Below are 24,750 nucleotides of genomic sequence, written 5' to 3'. Positions count from 1 at the left end.
AGTGCCCTTGTGTTATCTCATCCGTTGTTTTTAATTTTTTGCTCCAGGCCTGGGAAATCACGAAGCGAACTTGCGCGTACACCAACCACACCGTGCTGCCTGAAGCCCTGGAGCGCTGGCCTGTCTCTATGTTTGAGAAACTCCTGCCAAGACACTTGGAGATCATTTATGCTATCAATCAGAAACATCTCGACGTAAGGAGACGGGATAAATGAGGTGGTGGGGAAAGGGGGGTTGGGTTGACTGAGAGGCCTGGAGACTCAGTCTGTACCTAAGCCACAAGTTGCCCATTGCCAAAGTCAGAAGCTTTATAGAACTTTGTGGAATCCTATTGGCACTTGGCGTCACCTGAGCCCTGCTGAATTAGGAGCTGCAATACTGGCCACCTTCAGTGGTGGCACTATGGCACAGAAGGGAGGTGATGGCTAATTCTTCTACGGTGTTGCCAGCTGCCCAGGAGGTGGTATTGCAGCAGCAGTTCAGCGGGGACCAGGTGACAGAAAGGCAAACTGCTATGGTAATGCAGAGCAAGGAAGTTAGAGATTAAAGGGCTCTTTTGCCCTGGTACAACAAAATCGGGTATTCTGCTGTTTGGAAAGTAACGTGGAAATGCCTGCAAAAGTGTAGAGTGTGCAAATAGCTAAACAGATGTAGTATAAACACACCACAATAAAAACAGAAGAAGTGTCCGTTGTTGTAGAAGCAGCCTGCAGACAAATCAGAACAGATGCTCAGTAAAGATTAGACATAGTCTAACCTCCATGTAAGGGACGCGGGTGGTGCTGTGGGTTAAACCACAGAGCCTAGGAAATATCAATCAGAAGGTCGGCGATTCGAATCCCCGCGACGGGGTGAGCTCCCGTTGTTCGGTCCCTGCTCCTGCCAACCTAGCAGTTCGAAAGCATATCAAAGTGCAAGTAGATAAATAGGTATCGCTCCGGCAGAAAGGTAAACGGCATTTCTGTGCGCTGCTCTGGATCGCCAGAAGCGGCTTAGTCATGCTGGCCACATGACCCAGAAGCTGTACGCCGGCTCCCTTAGCCAATAAAGCGAGATGAGCGCCGCAACCCCAGAGTCAGTCACGACTGGACCTAATGGTCAGGTGTCCCTTTACCTTTTTAACCTCCATGTAAGTGTTGTGTAAGCAAATCAGGATGAGTGCTCAATAAGTAGGTCATCTGGAAGGGCCCAAAGACCTCCAACATACAAGCTGTGGCGGTTTCTAGGGGAGAGGAAGTAAAATGGACTCATGACTTCAATCGTCCAGGAAATTTCTTCACATTTTTTTCTGGTGTAAAGGGTTCTATTGTGGGATCTCCTTTAGATCTTGTTGTTAATACCCCCCTCTCCTTGTGTCCTTGCAGAATGTGGCGGCCCTCTTCCCAGGAGACATTGACCGCCTCCGAAGGATGTCCGTGATAGAGGAAGGAGACTGCAAGAGGGTCAATATGGCCAACCTGTGTATCATTGGCTCCCATGCAGTCAACGGAGTGGCCCGGATTCACTCGGAGATTGTAAAGAGCTCTATGTGAGTCCTGCTTCCTTCACTTTTTTGCAACAGGCTGTCAGCTCAGGAGAAGACAGGCCAGACTGTCAGCGTCTCCCCGGGGATCTATGAGCAAAGATAGTTTATTTTCTGCATATGCATCGCTGCAAATCCTTTGCCAAACTTTCTTTTCTGTTTTATGCACCTCTTTCTTTCCATTTGGCCCAGACCCCAGAGATAGCTTATTTTTCTTATTTATATAAATTTATATACCGCCCTATACCCCCAGGTCTCAGGGCAGCTCACAGAATAAAATAAAAATATAAAACTAGAAAATACATAATCGTTTAATGTTTCTGCTCACTGTTACTAACTGGCCCTAAATGACACATGACCCTTCTTCTTCTTCTTCTTTTTCTTCTTCTTCTTCTTCTTCTTCTAATGTCTTGTGATCCATCTTGTGCTTTTTTAGATTCAAAGATTTCTACGAAATGGAGCCGGAGAAGTTTCAGAACAAGACGAACGGCATCACTCCAAGGCGATGGCTCCTGCTTTGTAACCCGGGACTCTCTGATGTCATTGTGGAGGTGAACTGACTTCAGCCAAGAGGAATTCCATGGAGCAATTACCCCTGTTGCTGGGTCCTCCTCCTCCTCAATGGATCTGTCTTCATTCCATTTTTTCCTTAGATCAGGGCCATTGAACCTCAGACCTAGGGCCTGAATGTGGCTTCCCAGGCTTTGGTTTCTGATGCGTTGGACTCTCTGCAGACCACACCCCACATTTTTGCTTCTGGCCCCACCCACCTTGACATGTGGCCTCTGCAAGGTTACCCAGAAGGAAACGTGGCCCTTTCATCAAAAAGCATCCCCCACCCGTGGGGTTTCTTGGATTTGGGGTGCGCAAGAATTCAGTCGCCACGTCCCTAACTTCATGGTTTTTTTGTCCCTGGCAGTTTATAGTTTTTGTAGTGCAGGGAGCGCAGAAGCAAACATAAGCAGGTCTGTCGATTGATGGTTTTCTTTCTTCTTTTCATTGCAGAGAATTGGGGAAGATTTTCTAACGGATCTAAGCCAGCTCAAGAAGCTGCTAAGCTTTGTCAATGATGAGGCCTTCATCAGGGATGTCGCCAAAGTTAAACAGGTGGGGATGGCAGCATGTTAGCGAGAAACACTGTGATATGCTGGGCTGCGGTCAGGACAAACCGTATATGTTAATTGCTGGTTCTAAACATGTTCCAATGTATTTTAATTACTGCTTTTTTAACTAATTTGTTCTTGCAACTTTGTGTTTTCTAATTTTGCTTTAAAATATTGTAAGCTGCCTTACAGCTTGGGTGGAAGGTGGGATATAGAATCTCAGCCTAGACCAAACTGTGCAGCTAGAGTCAGACTTAAATGTCCTGGCCACTAACTTCAACCCCAAATTTCCTTTTGCCAGGAGAACAAGCAGAAGTTCTCAGCCTACTTGGAAAAACAGTACAAGGTGAAAATCAACCCTGCCTCTATTTTTGATGTGCACGTCAAAAGAATTCATGAATACAAGAGGCAGCTCCTCAATTGCCTGCATATCATCACACTCTACAACCGTGAGTAGCTTAGCCCAACAAAGCAGCAACTTTGGGGCTACGGAATGCTTTTGGGCAAAAATATGCTTTTGGTCTCCTTCTTTGGACGATTAGGGAGCTGGGCATGTTTAGCCTGGAGAAGAGGAGGTTAAGGGGTGATATGATAGCCATGTTCAAATATCTAAAATGATGTCATATAGAGGAGGGAGAAAGGTTGTTTTCTGCTGCTCCAGAGAAGCGGACACGGAGCAATGGATCCAAACTACAAGAAAGAAGATTCCACCTAAACATTAGGAAGAACTTCCTGACAGTAAGAGCTGTTGGACAGTGGAATTTGCTGCCAAGGAGTGTGGTGGAGTCTCTTTCTTTGGAGGTCTTTAAGCAGAGGCTTGACAACCATATGTCAGGAGTGCTCTGATGGTGTTTCCTGCTTGGCAGGGGGTTGGACTCGATGGCCCTTGTGGTCTCTTCCAACTCTATGATTCTATGATTCTAATCATAATAACATAGCACCAAATGTACGCAGGAGATGGGAAAACTAGCTTGTTGGGGAGATAGTCTTCTTTCTCTATCTAATGTGCGAAGTTTTCTTACATGCAAGGATGCTTTTGCAAGCATTCAGAAATGCAGTCACCCCACCTGCAGATTGAAGAGTAATAATAATAACAATAATTTATTATTTATACCCTGCCCATCTGACTGGGTCTCCCTAGCCACTCTGGGTGGCTTCCAACCAAATATCAAAAACAATACAACGTCAGACGTTAAAAACTTCCCTAAACAGGGTGTCTTTTAAAAGTAAAATATTTGTTTATTGCCTTGACATCTTCTGGGAGGGCGTTCCACAGGGCAGGCGCCACTACTGAGAAGGCCCTCTGCCTGGTTCCCTGCAACCTCACTTCTCGCAGTGAAGGAACGGCCAGAAGTCCCTCGAAACTGGAACTCCAGTTTCCGGGCAGAGCGATGTGGGTGGAGACGCTCCTTCGGGTATACTGGGCCAAGACCCTTTAGGGCTTTAAAGGTCATCACCAACACTTTGAATTGTGCTCGGAAACGTACTGGGAGCCAATGTATGTTCTCAGCGGCCACTCCCAGTCACTAGTCTAGCTGCTGCATTCTGGATAATGCCTTTGAATACTACTTGCTGGGAGTCGTGAATAGGGAGATGGCTGCTGCATTCATTCTCTGCTCGATGTCAGAGCAGGATGCGTTGCCTGATCCTACAGGTCTCTTACGTTCTTAATTTTGCCGTGTGTGTAGATTAGGCTTAAGAGCCGTGCCATTTTACTCTACAAGTATCGTCTGTGTGCCTCTCCACCAGCGATACTGCATTGTCTTTGGCTCAAGATCCCAGGGCAATGGGCTTTGCCACGCTGTGAGATTTCAGCCTTCGTAGATGCATGTTTAGGAACTTGATCAGAACCTCATGTAATTAATAGAAAGGGCTGGCAAACATCAGCTGACAGGCCAGAGCGAGAATGTGGATATCTTGCAGGAAGTCATCTGTGTGGTTTGCAGATCATGTGCCAGAATGTGATAAGAGCTAGACCACAGCTGATGAGAGCGAGGCATTTATTTTGCAATGTTCTTATTGAGGCATCGTCCATCTTGCATTTAAAAGCACATCTCAAAATAATATTCTGCATAGCAACAGCCTCGATGGCTGAGTTCAACCATTGCTTTTCTCTTTTTTCTTTTTTGCATTGCTTTTTATGAATGTATTTGCTAATCTGAGTGAGAGAAAAGAAAGACGAAAGAAAAAGGAGGGAAAAGGCCACAAATCTCTTAATTAATATAATAGTTTTAACAAAAAGAATTAAGATGAAATAATTATATAAGTTGAAATAGGTTGGGCGGAGGGGGAAACGCAACCTGTAATTTTCTCATTCCAATAATTGATAAAGAGAGACCATCTCTCAATGGGGTTATTGTTTTGTTGTTTTGGTTTACCGTATTTTTCGCTCTATAACACGCAGATTTTTGCTCCTAAAAAGGAAGGGGAAATGTCTGTGCGTGTTATGGAGCGAATGTGTGCTCCCTGGAGCCGAAAAATGAGGCAAAAATCAAACCGCGCTTCAGGGAGAAGGGAGCTCCGTGAGACAGGAAGCTGCTGCTTTCCTTCATTCTGCCTCAGGGTCTTACTGCCCACCCTCTCTGTTTCGTTGCTGTGTTTGCTCAAACGGAACAAAGAGCAGGGAAAGCCCCTCCCCTCCAGGCAAGTAGAGAGGAGAGCAGAGCGTCGCTCTATCCTGTCCCTGCTCCGGAGGGAACAATGTATGTGAAGGGAAGAGAGATTACAGGTTCGGCTTAAAATTCTGATTTGACTTCCTACTTTTTGTTTTTGGAGACACACAGCATTCAAATATGCTTTCTTCCATTTAAAAGGATGAAATCCTTAAACAGTGTTTTGCCTGTAAATTCATGCGATCTGGAAGATTACAGTGTCTGTACCTCTTAAGGGATGGCAAAGCTTAGGTTTCGCTGCTAAATAGTTCTTAATGCAGTTAAAATGCTTTCTTCTGTCATGCTGGTGGGAGGGAGAGAGAGAGAGAGAGAGCGCACGCTGGCTGGCTTGGGTGGGTGGGTGGGGGGAAACTTTTGCCTTCCTTTCCTCACGTTATAGCCCTCTCCTGCATTCTTAGCCTTCTGTGTTTTTCCTTCCCTCCCCACTTAAAATGTGGTTACAAAGCATGGATCCACATGGATCCTCAGGATCTTTGCATTGGGTCACCCCAAATTCACCATCAGAGCACACAGCATGTCCATGGCTACAGCCTGCCCCCCCAAAATCACACACCCATTGTTGCCTGGGGCTGCAATGGTGCAAAAACGTGGTTACAAAGCATGGATCCACATGGATCCTCAGGATCTTTGCATTGGGTCAGCCAAAATTCACCATCAGAGCACATAGCATGTCCATGGCTACAGCCTGTCCCCCCCCCAAAAAAAAAATCACGCACCCACTGTTGCCTGGGGCTGCAATGGTGCAAAAACGTGGTTACAAAGCATGGATCCACAGGGATTCTCAGGATTTTTGCATTGGGTCACCCCAAATTCACCATCAGATCACATGTCTGTGGCCACAGCATGAAGCACAAAAATGATACGTCCACTGTTTCATTCAGAATATTTTTTCCCTTGTTTTCCTCCTCTAAAAACGATGTGCGTGTTATGGTCAGGTGCGTGTTATAGAGCGAAAAATACGGTACATGTGTTTTATCTTGTGTTTTATCTTCTGTGAACTGCTCTGAGATCTTTTGATGAAGGGCGGTATATAGATTTAATAAATAAATAAATGACACAAATTAATCACCATATTGCTTTTCCCAGGCATCAGAAGAGACCCAAAAAAGTCCTGCGTGCCAAGAACAGTTATGATTGGAGGAAAGGTAAGGGACTTGATAGGTGGCGCTGTGGGTTAAACCACAGAGCCTAGGACTTGCCGATCAGAAGGTCGGCGGTTCGAATCCCCGCGACGGGGTGAGCTCCCATTGCTCGGTCCCTGCTCCTGCCAACCTAGCAGTTCGAAAGCACGTCAAAGTGCAAGTAGATAAATAGGCACCGCTCTGGCGGGAAGGTAAATGCTGTTTCCGTGCGCTGCTCTGGTTTGCCAGAAGCGGCTTAGTCACGCTGGCCACATGACCTGGAAGCTGTATGCCAGCTCCCTCGGCCAATAAAGCAAGATGAGCGCCGCAACCCCAGAGTCGGTCATAACTGGACCTAATGGTCAGGGGTCCCTTTACCTTTACCTTTAAGGGACTTGATGCTCAAGCAAGCTTTCTCCTCAGTAGCTGGGACAGTGTTTCCTAAACTGCAGACAAGCACATGCACACATTCCCTCCCTCGGTTAGCACTGGGAGTGTGTTCCATCTTGCTCCTGCAGGGTTTATTTTTCGAGCGTGTAAACATGAGAACTGCCCTGTTTTCCTGACTTTTAGACAGAGGCTCTGTTATCAGTGAATCTGTACAGCACCCTTCCTGAAGCTGTTTGCCTGATTACACACCCTGTCTCTTTCCCACCAATTCCCTTTTGATCCACACGTATCTTCCCTCTCTGCCTCCAGGCTGCCCCCGGCTACCACATGGCAAAAATGATCATCAGACTGATCACGGCCATTGGAGACGTCGTCAATAATGACCCTTACATAGGCGACAGGCTGAAAGTCATCTTCTTGGAGAACTACAGAGTGTCCCTTGCTGAGAAAGGTAAGAGGACGGAGATGTTCTTAGGCGTTGGCACAAGGCCTCTGGAGACTTTTTTTTCCAAAAAAAAATTGTTGATTTTCCACATTTATAACAAAATGACAAAACAAAACACACAACAAAGAAAAACACACTACAATACAATAAAATTAAACCCAGAGAAAAATTATTTCTTCAAATACCTAATTCTCTTAACATTGATAACTGACTTCCTCGAATCCCCTCTAACAGAATTTCATTATATCATCTTTATAACAGTTCTCCAAATTCATATTTCTAATAAAAGGCCTCTGGAGACTTTTGCCTTGGACTTTGGAACCAGGCAACACAGCTGTTGTAGTACTGAGCTACAATCTAGGCAAAGGGTGTCTGGGTGTTTTAAGTAGGGGAGAAGCATTTTTTACCAGAATATCTTTTTTTCACTCCGCCCCAGTGATCCCTGCTTCAGATCTGTCTGAGCAGATCTCCACCGCGGGGACTGAGGCTTCAGGAACAGGGAACATGAAATTCATGTTGAACGGAGCCCTCACCATCGGGACCATGGATGGCGCCAATGTAGAAATGGCCGAGGAGGCCGGAGAGGAGAATCTCTTCATCTTTGGCATGCGGGTGGAAGACGTGGAGGCGATGGATAAGAAAGGGTTTGTATGAACAGCCGCGTTAGCCTTGCGTCCTGGAAACAGGCTGTGTAGCAGGGGTGGCTTTCCCTTGACGTCCCTTGGCCTTAGCCTTGCTTCAGCTGCATGAAAACTGCTCAGATTAAATGGAGCAAAGGAGACCTGTTTTGTGAGGTTGATGGGGGGACAGGACCTCAAACCCAGGGAAGGGATGGGGCCCTCCACACTTCTCACGCTCAGGACTCTCCACTGGCCACACCTCCTCCCTAGCCACGCCCTCTTTCTCCAAGCCACACCCCCTTGGTGGTCATCCTTTACACACACCCTGTGTGTGGTTTTACCTGGCTGGAATTCTGGTTGTTGTGCTCCTTGATTGACTAAATGGAGAATAAAGAGGGGTCTGCGAGTGTGTAGGAACCAAAGACAATATTTACATTTGCCTCCAGCCCTGTCTGCTTGTGGCAAGTGGTCCCTACCAGGTTATACAGCCCTTGTTGGGGAAGGGCTGGGAGGAATCTTGGTTACCCCTTTTCTAAATCATTGCCACAAGATGTTTGCTCTGGTGATAGCAAGAGGACACACCATTCCAAAAAGAAATAGATTTTAAAAGTGTTGGTGTGGGAGACGTTCTTCAAATACTACAGCAACTTACAAAAACACATAAGTGTCATGAGCACAGTACATAAGTCTATCGATCTGCTTGTGGGTTGCTTTGGACTAATTAACTCTACATAACTTGTACTAGATCTAATAATGGCAGACCGCTTGGTAATAATTAGCCGAGCCTATGCCCGTTAATTTGACTTGGTGTCATCATGGACAATCGCTTCGAAATCAAGTCCAGTTCGTCAGTCATTTGGACTTGGGCCAGCCCTGTCATTAGGCCGAGTGAGGCAGCCACCTCAGTCGGCAAATGCTTAGTGGTGGCAGGATGTTGGAGGGGAGCTGCGTGTGCCATGTGGCTTGCCTTCTGCCCCTCAAACTACCCTTACGCTGCCCTCAGGTGTGGTGGAAGAGCCCGTCCCATCAACAGTGTTGACGCAAGGTCCAGCTGCCAGAATGTCATTTGCCTCAGGTGGTAAAATGTCTCTTTGGATCACTTTAGTACAGGGCTGTTAACTCCTTTGAGTGGAGCATATAAAGCAACGTGTTCTGCAAGCGGTGACGAGGAGGCCAAACATGTCATTTGTTTCCTCGTTTAGGTACAACGCTAAGGAATACTATGAGAGGATTCCAGAGCTCAAACAAGCTGTTGACCAAATTGGCAGCGGCTTCTTCTCACCAGATGATCCCGGGTGCTTCCGAGATGTCGTCGACATGCTTATGTATCATGACAGGTGAGAGGCAGCAATCATGCGCCTTCCCTGCATGCTCTAAACCAGGGTTAAGCAGTGGTATGCGTTTCATGGATAATAATAATAATAAATTTTTATTTATACCCCGCCCTTCCCGGTTCAGGAAACTGGGCTCAGGGCAGCTAACAACAAATTTAAAACACTTAATTGATGCTACAAAAAACAGCATAAAATGCGCTATAAAGCGTAAATAACAATAAAATCAAGAATCAAAAATTAACTTAGGGGGGAAATCCATCCAATAAACATTAGATGATCACCAGGGCTAGCTGGCTAAATTAGTCCCACTTGGGCCAGCGAGGAGACCAGGGGAGAACCAGCTGTGGGATCCCAGAGCGGGCAATCTTCACAAATCAGGGAGGGGGAGGGAAGAAAGGGGAACAAAAGGTCAGGCTAAGTTCAAATGGAAAGCCAGGCGGAATAGCTCTGTCTTACAGGCCCTGCGGAAGGAAGTTAAATCCTGGAGGGCCCTGGTCTCATGGGACAGAGCATTCCACCAGAGCCATCACTGAGAAGGCCCTGGTGGAGGATAGTCTGACTTCCTTAGGGCCCGGAACCTCTAAACTATGATTATTCATGGACCTTAAGGTCCTCTGCAGGGCATACCAGATGACATGCCATCCCTGGCTTCACTTTTCTGACAGTCCATGGTGTGGCTTTTCTATGCCTTTGCAGCCACCCAACTGTCTCTGTGTCTCCATATTACGTTACTATCGTCGAGAGGGAAATGGGCAGCTATTTATAATGGCTGACACTCATTTTATGTCAAAGGCGTATAGACTTTTGTATATGCCCTGGCCTTTGCAATGGTGAGTATAAGAAAAAGCTGGAGAGAACACGCAGTTACTCTCAGACGCTTCTTTGTTTCAGGTTTAAGGTGTTTGCCGATTATGAAGCCTACATCAAAGCTCAAGGGCAAGTGGACAAGCTGTACATGGTAAGACCAACATTCAACAAGTTTTGAAGATTTAAAAAATGGGCATATTTGTGAAATAGATAGAAGACTATGGCTCTGGTATCCTAGGGTGAACTAAGTGGTGGGAAAGGTCCCCTCTGCACAATGGGTTTGTAGACTGAAAGTGCATTTCAGCAGTTTGGGTTGTCAAAATGTGAATTTCAGCAGTCAGCAAAATGCTGTCGTCATTCATTCATTCTGTATCCTACCTTTCTTTACAAAGATGCCTGAGGCAACTAACCATGTAAAATGAAAAAATATATTAGAAAACCATCTAAACGCAGACAGAAGGGCAGATGATATACAGGTCAAGTAAGCAAAAGATCAATGATTTCTTCGAACAATAGTGAAACATCAATGGGGAAAGTGCCAGATTGTGGGCAGGGAGTTCCATGGCCAGGGTGCTAACACCGAGAAGGCCCTGATAGATTAAAGTAGGTTGGAGAGAGGCTATACAACAGGCCAGAGGAGGAAACAGGCCTTGGCTGCCATATATTCTGCTGCTGTAAGAGTGTTAGGGGCATACGACTATTCTATGGGGTTGTAGATTCCCAATTAAAGGTTAGCTATTATATACAGTGGTACCTCGGGTTAAGTACTTAATTCATTCCGGAGGTCCGTTCTTAACCTGAAACTGTTCTTAACCTGAAGCACCACTTTAGCTAATGGGGCCTCCTGCTGCTGCCGCGCTGCCGGAGCACAATTTCTGTTCTCATCCTGAAGCAAAGTTCTTAACCTGAAGCACTATTTCTGGGTTATAGGAGTCTGTAACCTGAAGCGTATGTAACCCGAGGTACCACTGTATATGTATATTATATACATTTTAGGCACATCCATTTGACACACAGCTGCCAACGTGCGCATTGTTTTGGCCCTGGGAGGGAATGGAACGTACTTAAGTGCGACTGTTGACACGTGCAATGACACAGAACACAACACCCACAAAAACAGAGTTGTCAGCTGGCAACTCTTAATTTGCGCACATTCGAAGCACGCACGACCACACACGCAGTGCTTGGCACTGAAAGATTGTGGGGCGGACTTCTGCGCACGAAGACCCAGAACATAATCCCCGCGTAAATGGGGGGGGGGGCTGCCTGTAATTATAGCCTGCTTGTGTCTTTTGGGGTTCCTCTGCTGAAGCTACCAAACTTCCCACTCCTTTCCTTTCTAGAATCCCAGAGAGTGGACTAAAAAGGTAATCAAGAACATTGCGTGCTCTGGCAAGTTTTCCAGTGACAGGACAATTACCGAGTACGCCAGAGAGATCTGGGGGGTGGAGCCCTCTGCTGTGAAGATCCCTCCGCCCAACATCCCGAGGGAGTAAGTCCGCTGCAAGAGGTGCATGCAAAGGCTCTGCTGCTCTGGCAATTCCTGCTTCCCAATGAATATTCCACAGATGAATTCAAAACGTGCATTTTACCACCCGCTGGGCTTCTCATATATTTATAAAAGGCATGGTGGTTACTTGAAAACGGAGGCAAACTGGTGCTCTGCAGGATTGCAGCCGATAAGCGTTGACCTTGTTGGCAGTGATAAGATTCTGAGCCTAAAGCAGGGAGCTTGAGTGAGGAAGGTGAGATGAGGCCATTCTCTCTTTTAAAACCCCTATTTAACCAATGCAACCTGCATGCATGTTCTGTATTATTGAGACGGTACCCGACTTCCCAGGCCCTTTTGCTCCCATGCCAGGCCACCCTGTTTAGTCAGGAGATGCTTATGTCTGTTTGGGGGGTGAAAACTGCAAAGACAAGAGTTGGGTGCTGTCAAATGACTTACTTTGAAGAAACATGTGCTGCCTCTGTCGGAAGGTTAGGCCGGAACTCTTCAATGACCCCCAAAATAGAGAGATCTATTTCAGAGATCATGTTCTGAAGAAATTCCCATCCTTCCTGTTATTAGACGCCCAAACGGTTGTTATTAAGCTGCTCCAGTTTTAAACTGTCAATTTGCATGTGCTGAACTCAAGTGGGTTTTTTTAATCGAGAAGATCTCTCTCTATATATATATATCTATATGGAAACTTCAGGCAACACAACACCCAGAGAACACCTGGGGGTTTAAGAAGGATGCTATTTAAGCAGTGCTGAAAGGACTATTGCTGTCATCTAGAGTGCAGACCATAGCAACAAGTGAACATGAAGCTACTAGAGAAAACCTGTAGTCCCCTAGATACTTGGCATTCTTCAAAAAAATCCTCACCCAAAAAGCCAAGATGCTGTTTTGAGCCTTCAGGTACACCACCATCTGTGGTTTGTAGGCTCCTTTTGGCTTAGTGGGTCATCAGTAGTGCAGCTTTGATACAGAAGTTGCATTTCCTACAGGAGGGGTGGGGAACCTGTGGCCCTCCAGATGTTGGACTGTCAACTCCCATCATCCCTGACCATTGGCCAGGCTGACTGGGGGCTGATAGAAGATGGAGTCCAGCAACATCTGGAGGCCACCATATAGTCCATCCCTGTATTACACTCCAGTGTAGAAGACCACACCTGGCAATACATGCAGCTAGCTTGTTGGAGTCACAGCTCCACTCCCAGCCCAGTGGCCTTCATTCATCAGTTACTGTTTCTGGGTCTCACATTCCTACCTTATTAAAAGAAAACGGCACCTATCGTTTGATTCCTTTTGAGTTTTAATTTCAGACCGTACCATTGGTTTTCCAGGCACCTGAGCCAGCCCTTTGCGACCTGGGCTGCTAAATAAATGGTTGCTCATTTCTAAGGGCTGGGGAAATGGGCTGGAAAAGTGGTTTGATTCCAGCTGGGCATGGACTGCCAACTCAACATGCACTTTAATGCAGAATACCAGGACCGGAAATGAATGTATGTTATTATATAAAATTCCAGAACCAGAGGGTTCATTAAAAGTGCTAGTTCCCCCCCCCCCCAGAAATCACCAGTAAATAATTGTATCTAGTTAGTATTAATTTGAAGAAATGCTGAAACACATGCCATATGAAACGACCACCCACATATATTTCCCACTTCTTATAGGGGTCTTAGTGGCCCTACCAAAAAACTTGATTAGCGTTACTGAAGTTGACCATCTCTTTTGATGTGGTAATGCTTAAGCCAATGCAACGAGAATGCTCTGGGTATTGAAAATGAAAATAAATAAATCAAAATGACACTAAATATGTTTTCAAAGCAAATTAAGTCATGTTACAAAAATTGGTTGCTGAAAAAATCCATAAAACATAACTTTGTGAAACGAATATCTGAAAAGTAACGCCCTTCATTGTCATTTTCATTTCATGACAATCCACTGTATTTTCATCTTTAAAAGGTTTGTGTAGTTTTGCCGCAGCTTGTGCAAAGGATCTATATTTTTGTATTTCTGCTGTAAAGTACAACACTTTCTGTTGTGTGGACCACCAATGTGATTCAGTAAGCACCTGTGATAGACATTTAAATCTTGCATGTTTATGCGACATCCAAGTGTATTGTTGGATAAATCCTTCACTACAGCATCTTTGCAGTTAGAGCATCCCAAAACACAGTTATGGTTGTTTTAGAAAAATGCATAAATGTATCTTTCTGAATCTAGCAGTAGGCATCAATTAATAACCTAAAAGGTTTCAGCAGTGCTTGGCAGGTGCTGGTAGTGCAGCCCAAGAAGCTTGCATTTGCTTACCAAGATGGTGCCTTTCAGATGTTGTGGACTACAACTCCCATCATCCCTAGCCATTAGCCATGCTGGCTGGGGATGATGGGAGTTGAGGGAAGGGTGCTTTTTGTTTTGTTTCTACTTATATCCTTTGAATCTTTGTCTTACCTATGACCTTGGTAACTATGGGCTAGGAGTGTGGTACCAGAAATAGTCACTATATTTAACAAAGATGTTAATGTTTATTGAGTACACAAACCTATGTGGTTACTTTAATATGCTATTGCCTCTTTTAATTGGCATACACTGTCTGACTTGTTGCTGTCAATTAAATACCAACTGCTTATTTTGCGCTACTATTAGTAAACCAAGAGAATGTTGAAGAAGCAGTTACCGTATTTTTCACTCCATAAGACGCACCTAGTTTTTAGAGGAGGAAAACAAGAAAAAAAATATTCTGATCAAAACAGTAGATGTATGATTTTTGTGGTTCATGCTGTGGCCACAGACATGTGATTTGACGGTGAGTTTGGGGTAGCCCAATGCAAAAATCCTGAGGATCCATGTGGATCCGTGCTTTGTAACCACGTTTTTGTGCCACTGCGGCCCCACAAAACAGTGGATGCGTGATTTTTTGGTGCAGACTATAGCCATGGACATGCTATGTGATCTGATGGTGAATTTAGGGTGACCCAATGCAAAAATCCTGAGGATCCATGTGCTTTTACCTCCCCCCTCCCAGGCAGCCTCCTTTATCGCTAGTGTCCCTTATCTCCCTCCTGGTCGCTTGCCGATCAGCTGCTCAGTGGCTTTGTTTCTTAAAAAAAGCACGATCTGCTTTTTGCCCCTGGGCAATTCAGCTCCAGGGGCCACGCATTCGCTCCATAAGGCGCACAGACATTTCCCTTTACTTTTTAGGAGGAAAAACGTGTGTCTTATGGAGCAAAAAATACAGTAGTTATCCTGTTAAAACCCTTTTGCCAGATTGTCCTTATATTTTACTCCACTCTTATTGAGACTTACCAATGCTGTTAACTGAGGACTTTTGTGGAAGCCCCCAGAGATCTGTTTCTGCGATATTGTCCTGGAATCTTCCTTTGGTTCTTTTACCAGACATTCCAAAATTCCTCTCACTTCTTCTCCCTCACTTGCCCAAGCCAAGAGATTCAGCTACCTAAGCAAAACTTTGGCCACCAAGTCACTCTGCCTTCCTTTCAGGTCTGCTTGCTTCTTCCTTGATCATCTGCTGTTGTCTTCTTCTTCTGGCTGTCCACCACAGACACCAAGCCCCAACCAACACGGACTGACCCAGACTGACTAGCCCCCAGCCTTATATGCCTCACCCTGTCTAGCCCCCAACCAATCACATGGTCTAACTAAATGTTCTAAACCTGCAACCACCAATCAGAATAGACATACTCTCTAGCTTTCTTTTGCATACTCAGAGTTCCATCTCCAACTGCTCCTCAGATGTCAGTTAAAGTCCTCCAGTGATAGTTAAACCTGACTAAACAGAAGATGTCCCCCCATATTACATTACAAAACAAATTACATTAACAAAACAAATAGACATTATAACAGAAGTTCAAATAAGCAGGATATATTCAAGGGGTCCTGTGAAGGCACCGTGTAGGCTAGTCCTGTTAAAGAAACACTTCTTTAATCAGAGAGGGTCAGTCGCAAAGTGCAAGAATTATTGAAATTAGTCCCATTCTATTAAAGCAGAAAAGTTAATAGTTAAGGTGCTCTCATGCTTGAGTGGACTACAAACTTTAAATGCAGAGTATACTACATAGAATGAACCCAAGGGTATGAATATAAAGTCAAAGAACCAACTAGGCGACACTGTGGAATAAAAACAGCATTTGAGTGCGTAGAGAACAGTAAATTAGCAAAAGATTGAAGACAGGGAAGAAAAGGTGGGGTGGAGAATGGCAAAGGTGAGAATCCTGATTAACCATGCTCTTTTTATAGCCTTCTGACAGAACCATCATAGGCCCCTTTTATAGTTTTCTGCCACCTCTACCCCCCTCCAGATGTTGTTGAACTGCAATTCCATCAGCCCCAGGGCAAATAAACAAGAACTGTAGTCTATGATATCTGGAGGACACCATAATGGTTGCCACATATCTGGAATGGTGCTACCACATCCTCATCGAACCCTCCAGGTGTACAACAGACTAATTTTGTGAGGTGACAAAGACCTTGCCTAAGGCCACCAGACACAGCTGCCTCTAATTCAAACCCAGCTCTTTCAACTCCAAATGCAGTGGACAAAAAATAGGTTTAAAATAACTGAAGTTCCCTGCTTCGGCTAGGGCTTGCAGAAAGGCCATCCATCGAAAGAGTCCCTACCTTCCTTGCCTTGCAAGTTTGCTCCGTAGGTTCCCATAAGAAGAATGCATGTTGACCCTTCTTAATCATTCCAAGAAATAAAGATGGCTTAACTAAAACAGCAGGAAGCCAGCAAGTTTATAAGCAAACAATAGGAAATGCTTGGCTGTAAAGACATTTCCAAGAGGAGTGGAGAAGTTTGCAGCAACCCAGTGTACACCATCTCTTCATCGATTGATGAAGGTTTATACATGTAAACATACTTTTAAGGGCATTTGAGACAAGGGCTAGAATCTGCTATCTCCATTTATGCTGAGTAGGCTTGTGGAAATCAACTCTGTATTCCAACCTCCTCGTTAGGAAGCAACCATTCTGCTTGCCTTCCTTTGCATATGCAAATCTGTCCCTCCATTGAAGTGAGTGGGAAAGCCCCTACCAACACACAAGCACACTGGGTGTGAGGTTGGTGGACTGGAGTTGATACATCATGTGCTTTTCATTCATTTTATCAAAAGCAGAACAAACAATTGAAGGATTTCCTGGAAGGACGGTTTTGGAATTTGAACATTAGTGCTGTTAATCTCACCCTTGATGGAACGGTTTATAGTTTGATTACAGGTCAGTATTTGTGTGCCTTGTCCTGATGTGTCCATCTAAAACTCCAAATAGAGGGTTGTGTCTAACATTGGCATAGGCAGTTGAAATTAATGGACATTACTAATTCCAGTCTATTATTTTCAATGTGTTTAACTCAGCTGGATACAACCCAAGGGAATGACATTGTGCTCTCTTGAGTGTTTCTCATTATATCTATTTAAATATACTTTTAAGCAATCAGGAACATCTCTAATGATAATAGCACTGTCCCGCATTGAGTCTCAAGCATAAAACGTCACATGCAGACATTCCCACTTTGCAATGCAACTTTGTTTATATGGCCTAAAAACCCAACCTAGTAATTAACTTGTACTGCAAAGATGGCATTTCTTCAGACAAGAGTGGGCTGGAGTAGCAGAACTGGATCATTAATGAAGATCTCTGACTTAACCAAAACGGTCCATTGCTTGCAAAATAATTGTTGTTTGTCACTCTCATAGCACTTTCAAAACTTTTGAGATTTTGAGTTTGTGTATGTGTGTGTTTGATATACTACTGTCAATCTCTTGTGCTCTCAAAATTATTAAAAGTCACACAGCCATCCATTGTAGTCACTCTTTATTTCCCTATGCATTGTACAGAATTATTGCATTACATGGACACAGTGCTGACTGTGAATGGACATTGAGTGGGATTCAGCAGGTTGTTGTTTTTTTAAGGAGTGCCAGCATAATCTCATGTAGTTCTGCTGGTTTGGTTTCCATAGAACGGGAACCTGTACATCAAAATATTCTTAACAGGGTGGCTTATCCTAATGAGAAGAATGGGGGAAAGGCTTTGGGGGGAAAGGCCATCCAGTGAAGTCTATTGGAAGATTAGGACGTATATAGGGTTGCCATTATGTCCTCTTTTTCCAGGACACGTCCTCCTTTTCATGGGTATGTAAAATGAGTCTCATCATAGCGATCCATAGTTAAAAGTAGAAGTCAGCAAATGTGTCCTCTTTTTTTGTTCTTAAAAATATGGCAACCCTATATAGAAGGAAGTCCTTCTTCACACACTGCAGTTAAATTGTGGGCTAGGCCACCAACTTGGCTGCCTTGAAAAGAAAACTTAAGACAATTTAATGAGTGTCTTTCAATGGCAGCCATTCATGATGGCTATATACTACATCCAGTACCAGGCTTCTGAATTCCAGCTGATAGGGAACAACAGCAGGAAAGGGTTTTTTCATTCATGTCCTGCTTGAAGGAAATGAGCAATAGAGATGGCTTGACCCTGTCGCATTATCTCCCCCCACCTCACAAACTCTGTATGTTTAAGTATAATCTGCTAAGTAACATTTAATATAGCTGACCAAGTAGGCTCGGGTCCAGAAAATCTTGGGCCACAATCAATGTTAGCCCTTAAGAGTATCATCAGGCTCAGAAACAGAGCCCAAGCTGTGGGTGTCACCACTAACTTTTCCAGGAGTGTACACTTTGGTAGGAATTCAGAGGAGTATTAAATCCTCAGTTACATAGCTCTACCACCAGGGGACGGATCATTACTGAACACAGAAGTATTCCATTTTGCTTGCAGCTCTTTGTAAACAGATATCAGACAACGGGAGGTCACAAGACTTGCAACAGAACAAACAAATATGGACAGACTAGCTACATACGAACGATTTGCATGTCGACGCAAATTAAGAATGGATAAATATGAAAAAATCTGGAAGGAATACTTAAGCGATAAAGCGGACAGTGGTAGGAAGTAAGGGGAGGAGAGGTGGGGAAATATTGTTTAAAAGGTGTAGTTATAGGTATATCAGTACTCAAATCTGTTTTGTTAAATTGTGTTATTAGTGTTATTGTAGTTTTTGTTGTATGTGTTTTTTGTGGTTGTTTGTATTGAAAAAATTGATTAAAAAATTAAAAAAAACAACTAACAAATACTGAAGAACTCGGGAACTTCAAACAACTTTTACCTAAATTACACCTTTCTTTCATCCAGAAGCCTCTTTTCACATGCTTCAAGAAAACTAGGTTTCTGGTAAATGTTAGCTGTGTCAGTATAGCCAAACGATATACCCTTGTCTCAAGCAACCGTCGTGAAAGGGAGAGGCCTAGGGACTTCTCCAAACTGCAGTTCCCAAGATTCCTTGGAGGCAGCCATGAAAAAGTAAGATAGGAACATAAGAAGCTGCCTTATACTGAATCAGACTCTTGGTCTTGTTTAGCTCGGATTTCAAGCAGAGGACATTTCCAGCCCCACCTCCCCAAAGCTATACTGAGGTGTAAGATGCTCCTTGGGCAGTATGTTTAAAGCTGCAACACAAGTGGACAAATGTGGGTGCCAATAAAGATTATGACTGTAGGACACTTCACAATGTAAAGTGCTACAGAAATGATAATGAACAGCTAAACACATGGACCGCAATCCACAATTTCAAAGGACAAGAGAGGAAGTCACTCAGCAAATGGAGAATAGAAAAACTCGCAACCCTACATTCATATTGAAAATTGGTTGCCAAACATCACAGTATATATACCAACTCTACGAAACAGAAATCCAAAGTCCATTGTAAGTACGCAACACACGAGTTTGTCAGACTTGGGGCAGTGATGAATCACATGCTGCTGGCTACTTAGTACATTTCTGCTGCTCAGGGGAGCTTTGAAAGAAATCAGTTCTATCTCTGTTCCGCCATTAGCCCCAGACAAATCACAATGGGCAGGATCCAATATTTCCTTGAGTAGTCAGAAGGTATTTCTGCTTGCCTCTTTGTCCCAGATCCCCATCCATACCCAGCTGCACCCCCAAAAAAAACCCCCACACCCACAGCATTTGAGAGGGTTCCTTAACCCATAACCCCAAGGGCTGAAGCAGAAAGTCCAATTATACAAGCAAAATTCCATGCACAATTATTTAGAACGCATCCAATATGCCAGCCATTTTAAATTCTACATGTCTTTTTGATAGTATTTTCCTGGGCAGATCCAGAAGCCCATAATTTTAATTTTTAAAAAAAGGCTACTACAACAAAAATTCTTAAGTAATTTGTTTTATTAAAACTACACACTTTTTAGATAAACATTTCCATTTCAATGTGTATCACTGGCCTAATAATTGGAACATATGTCTCGGGATAAACAGCACTGATACATGCGCTGGAATCTAATTTTTGTTGCATGGGAGGAGGTGACATTTCCACATTGGTTTGTACTTTTACCGACACTAAGGTGGGCGATAGCAGCAGCGGCGTTACATGGAACATTCTGTTTGCTTCGACAAGCAAGGCAAAGTTAAGTGTTTCTGTCCTTGTTAGTGTAGTAAACCAAAGCACATGGAATGTAGGGGGGAAGAGATGGGATTGTATATGTGGCACAATTTGCTCAGAGGTTATGGTGAATCAAAATCTTGGTAGATCTCACTACAGCAGAAAGTCTCACTGCAAAGAACAAGCTACTGTCTGCTTTGGAAGTATGATAATCTCTAAAATACAACTCTTTGATGCATGCAAAACCAGAGTATTCCATATACAGACAATATTAGCAAACACTGCTCTCTAATACACTTCAGGCTGAATAATTCACTTCTGAACACTAATATCTAAGACTACTATGCCAAATGCTTGTTATGTGTGTGGAATGAAACAGTTCAGGGCCAATGACACAAAACCTGGAGCTACTGTAAATCAGTCTGCTAGGACCCAACAGCTAAACTGCCCACGGCCCCCTGATTCCTACTCACAATGTCTCAAATTGTCTGCCATGCCATGCCTGCATGAATGGTGGACTGAGAATCCTGAAGAAGAGCATGCTGAACTCACGTCTGGTTTAAGCAGAAGCCCTGACATGAGTGAGATGGGGAAGGAATGGCAGTTTTCAGTTAAGAGCCATGGTGAACTGCAAGCCATCAGGACTCTTAAAGTCTAGTATTGCACTATGTAGCATCTCCTTTAAACACCTCCAAAAGGTTACTAAAGTGGTCTTTACTGTCGTCTTCTCAATATGGATGGATTAATGCATTTTAAAAAAATATTCTGTAAATTCAACAACATAATGGCTAAATGTGTCAATTTTTTACGCACCAAAAATGGACTCCAGCAGCCATAATGAGACCGAATCATCATGAGGTATATAAGGCCAAAGCCAATAAGGGAAAGGAATATGAATTTTAGATTCAGCATTTGCTACTATTAATTTACTATCGTGCTGTCTGCTAAAATTTAGATTCAGGCCAGGATTGTTTTGCTAAAAAAATGAAAAATAAGTATTTGTTCCTGGCATGTGCCAACTGAAGGAAACATTCAAGGCTGGTCAGGAAGTTTTCATACATCTCTAGCTTTTAATTAAAATATATATATACCAAACTAAATATTTTATGCAAAAAAAGAATTTTGTTTTCACTTTCAATGCCTTTGCTTGGTCTGAAAAAAATTAGGACTTTCAAATATAATTGCTAATATTTTGCTGTTAAGGAAAGTCAGAGCAAATGTTTTATTGCCAATGAAAACCAACATAATTTACCAGATGAGGATAGCTGCTTAAGTATTTAGTATTTTGATGTAATTTCTCTCACAGAAGTATTTTGATGTAATTTCTCTCACAGAAAACTTTTGACCAGCTTTAATGTACCTGAGTATTTTTTTTTTTAAGGACATGAAAGGGCTGTAGGGGTATTAAGGATCATGATTATGAAAAATGATACCAATTTTCTCATCCCCAAAGTGCTTATATGTCTCTAGAGGAGACTGGAAGACATCTTCATCACAGCAGAAAAAAAAAATCTCCACCCATTCTTGACAAAGTATAAAGACACCTTCTATTTACTGAAGGAGTCTTTCAAACAATGTTTGAGGGTGCAATTTGTATTCAATACATCTCACATCGCCCATTGAACCTGTACATCTAAATAAAATGGTTTGGAGACAAGAAAGAATCTCAAAGTCAGAGGAAGAAAGAATCTCAAAGAGGATGTGTCTGTATATGAGGTATAATAAAGATTTTTATATATTATCTATATGTGGGAGACAACTAAGAAACTTCAAAGCGAGGCAACAGAGAAAGAGAAGCTTAGTCACTATTAAATAGTTGCCTCATTTTAAAGGAGAAACATCCTTCATTGCATTCTGAAATGTTTTCTTGAAAGCATCCTGATCTCTTGAAAGTTCTCAAATGAATTTCAGAACCAAAAACCATATTCAGCAACTCTGCAGTTGACAAGGGTAGGGGAAACTCCTCACTGAACTAAATTCTATTAAAAGAGCAACCTGCAACTCAGATAAACCAGATGCAGCACTGAAATATTATAGCAGTTACATTTTTAAAGACAATTGCAGTTCATTTGCGTTTCCGAGTGCAAGGGTTTTTTGTGTTCTAAAAAGCTGTTGCGGCCGAACAGACACTTGTAGGAATGTTCATAATTTCCGAAAGGTTTTTGCCAAGTCCTTCTTGTGCTTGAACTTAGTTGTTGTGATTTGTTTGGTTCTCTTGTTCTTTAGAAGGGGCTTGTGGGGAGAGGGAGAGAGACGAGCCAGCTACATTCTTTTCTTCGTATCTCTATCGCCCCAGAGGCTGGGTTTCCAAGTGTATGCATTAAGACTGAAGCAGGAATCTGTGACTTATTCAGTGTCTGGGTTTAAAAGAATGGCAGACCTTTTCTTGTAGATGACAACTTAAGTCAACCATGCAGTTAGTCCTCAGTGACGATGCTCATGTCCCAATTTTCCCAGGAATTCCCTAAGAGGGAAAAATACACACACATATGTATCAGCAGTGTCAGTTGTTTTGGTACTTCAACTACATCCATTCTCTTCCCACCTGCCCTTCTGGGGCCAGTAAATTTCAGAACTCCAGTCAACTTAAGTTTTCCCACTTAGATGCTCTTAAATGCCCTACATTGCAGAGCAATCGCTCTCTTTCAAAGATAGGATCAGGATACTTAAAAAACAAGCAAAACAGATGAAGGGACACAAACATAAAGTAAAGGTAAAGGTACCCCTGCCCATCAGGGCCAGTCGTGACCGACTCTAGGGTTGCACGCTCATCTCGCTCAAGAGGCCAGGAGCCGGCGCTGTCCGAAGACACTTCCGGGTCACGTGGCCAGCGTGACGAAACTGCACATGGAACGCCGTTTACCTTCCCGCTAGAAGGCGGTCCCTATTTATCTACTTGCACTTAGGGGGTGCTTTCAAACTGCTAGGTAGGCAGGAGCTGGGACTGAACGACGGGAGCTCACCCCGCCACGGGGATTCAAACTGCTGACCTTTCGATAGGCAAGTCCTAGGCTCTGTGGTTTAACCCACACCGCCACCCGCGTCACTGGACACAAACATACACATAGTCTTACCAAGCTTGAAATTATGTTTGTGGCTGTTTTTGTTTTCATTTACATTAGTTTTCTATATCTGAACTGTTTTACAAAAAACGTTTAATGAAAATCTTAACACAAAAAAAGCCCTTGAGGTTCTGGGGTGCAGCCTTTGTTTGCTTATTCACCTGTCAACCCCCCTTATACATTTAAAGCAAGGGTGTGTTGCTTTTGACAGGGGTGATGAGAGAGGATGTATGAAAATAATATCAAAAGGATGCATAGGGAATGAAACTTGCCCTGCCTTAGAAACACAGCACACTGAGTTTCAGACTTGGCTCTTTTCCAGCCCTACTTCTAAGATACTAAGGATTGTTTTTATGATATGTTTGTAAATCACTCTGATGTACATGCAGCAGGCTATTGCAACGCGCTCTACGTGGGGCTACCTTTGAAGGTGACCTGGAAACTGCAATTAATCCAGAATGTGGCAGCTAGACTGGTGACTGGGAGCGGCCGCAGAGACCACATAACACCAGTCCTAAGAGATCTGCATTGGCTCCCAGTATGCTTCCGAGCACAATTCAAAGTGTTGGTGCTGACCTTTAAAGCCCTAAACGGCCTCGGTCCTGTATACCTGAAGGAGCATCTCCACCCCCATCGTTCAGCCCAGACAATGAGATCCAGCGCCAAGAGCCTTCTGGCGGTTCCCTCATTGCGAGAAGTGAGGTTGCAGGGAACCAGATAGAGGGCCTTCTCAGTGGTGGCGCCCACCCTGTGGAACACCCTCCCTTCAGATGTGAAGGAAATAAGCAGCTATCCTATCTTTAAAACATCTGAAGGCAGCACTGTTCAGGGAAGTTTTTAATATTTAACACTGTACTGTTTTTAACATTTGATTGGGAGCCGCCCAGAGTGGCTGGGGAAACTCAGCCAGATGGGCGGGGTATAAATAATAAATTATTATTATTATTATTATTATTATTCATCAATTAACTGCAACAATGGACCTTTTTCATACAAAGCATGTGATCTACCACCAAGCTTCCTTCCTTTCCCCTCTCCTAGACCTGCTCAGATACTGGATGTGAACCAGGGTGAGGAAGATGCGCCCAAAGTGAAGTGACAGATCAAAAGGAGGCAAGACAAGAGGGCAGGAAGGGAAAAAGGAGGATTGGCTACTCTCACCCACACACCCATTTTTATGCAAAACCCAAACCTGCCATCCTCCCTTGCTTTAAATGCATTGTAAAAAGAGGAGACATGCAAACATGAATGACTGCACCAATCATATTTTGTTTGGCCCTCAGTCTCACCCAAGTCACTTGGCAATTGTTGCCAATTTAATCAGCAGTTACTAGCAATGATGTGCTTTTGTGCTTGGGTCCTACAATAAACCTCTGGGGTAAAGTGGAAACCAAGGGAAATTATTCCAGAATAAGCACATGCACGCACGCACACACCCTTTATGTTGTACAGCTCAATTGCATCTGTCTGTGCAAACAGCAGAACACAGATTATGAGCAACCCTTTTAATTACCGCAATATTCGAGGTAGTTCTGGGCTCTTGTAGATGTATTTATGCCTGTAACCTAGGTCTGTGTGAAATGGAACAAACTGTACTTTGTAATCACGGAAGCTCCGAGACGGGGCAGCAATGTTGTATAGCTGTAAAAGACATTTCAAAACAAAGGCAAGTTAATGAAATGTATAGCCCCTCAATACAGAGCAGT

At 43.7% G+C, this 24,750-nt stretch overlaps 2 protein-coding genes across 5 annotated transcripts in view; one reads left to right on the top strand and one right to left on the bottom strand.

Moving 5' to 3' along the window:
* The window catches only part of PYGB (glycogen phosphorylase B), a 45,645-nt gene extending 28,322 nt beyond the window's left edge, over positions 1-17,323 (top strand). For both annotated transcript variants that reach the window (XM_083494311.1, XM_083494312.1), the window contains 11 exons: positions 48-194; positions 1,365-1,528; positions 1,959-2,073; positions 2,528-2,629; positions 2,927-3,074; positions 6,384-6,442; positions 7,118-7,259; positions 7,690-7,897; positions 9,076-9,210; positions 10,099-10,165; positions 11,358-17,323. In XM_083494311.1, the coding sequence (XP_083350437.1) occupies positions 48-194; positions 1,365-1,528; positions 1,959-2,073; positions 2,528-2,629; positions 2,927-3,074; positions 6,384-6,442; positions 7,118-7,259; positions 7,690-7,897; positions 9,076-9,210; positions 10,099-10,165; positions 11,358-11,510 (1,440 nt within the window). In that variant the 3' untranslated portion in view covers positions 11,511-17,323. The remainder of the gene's footprint in view (positions 1-47; positions 195-1,364; positions 1,529-1,958; positions 2,074-2,527; positions 2,630-2,926; positions 3,075-6,383; positions 6,443-7,117; positions 7,260-7,689; positions 7,898-9,075; positions 9,211-10,098; positions 10,166-11,357) is intronic.
* Positions 17,324-19,750: 2,427 nt separating this feature from the next.
* Positions 19,751-24,750, bottom strand: part of ABHD12 (abhydrolase domain containing 12, lysophospholipase) — a 33,752-nt gene continuing 28,752 nt past the window's right edge. For 2 of the 3 annotated variants that reach the window (XM_083494596.1, XM_083494595.1), the window contains exons 12-13: positions 24,558-24,685; positions 19,751-22,446 (exon numbers count right to left, since the gene is read on the bottom strand). In XM_083494596.1, coding sequence (XP_083350722.1) covers positions 22,407-22,446; positions 24,558-24,685 — 168 coding nt within the window. In that variant the 3' untranslated portion in view covers positions 19,751-22,406. The remainder of the gene's footprint in view (positions 22,447-24,557; positions 24,686-24,750) is intronic. The other variant, XR_014523565.1, reaches the window with a different exon arrangement.

Source organism: Podarcis liolepis, assembly GCF_965112155.1.
Source record: "Podarcis liolepis genome assembly, chromosome: 3".
NCBI classification, from domain to species: Eukaryota; Metazoa; Chordata; class Lepidosauria; order Squamata; family Lacertidae; genus Podarcis; species Podarcis liolepis.
Note: the sequence above shows the minus strand (reverse complement) of the source record. Positions and strands in the feature narration are given on the sequence as shown.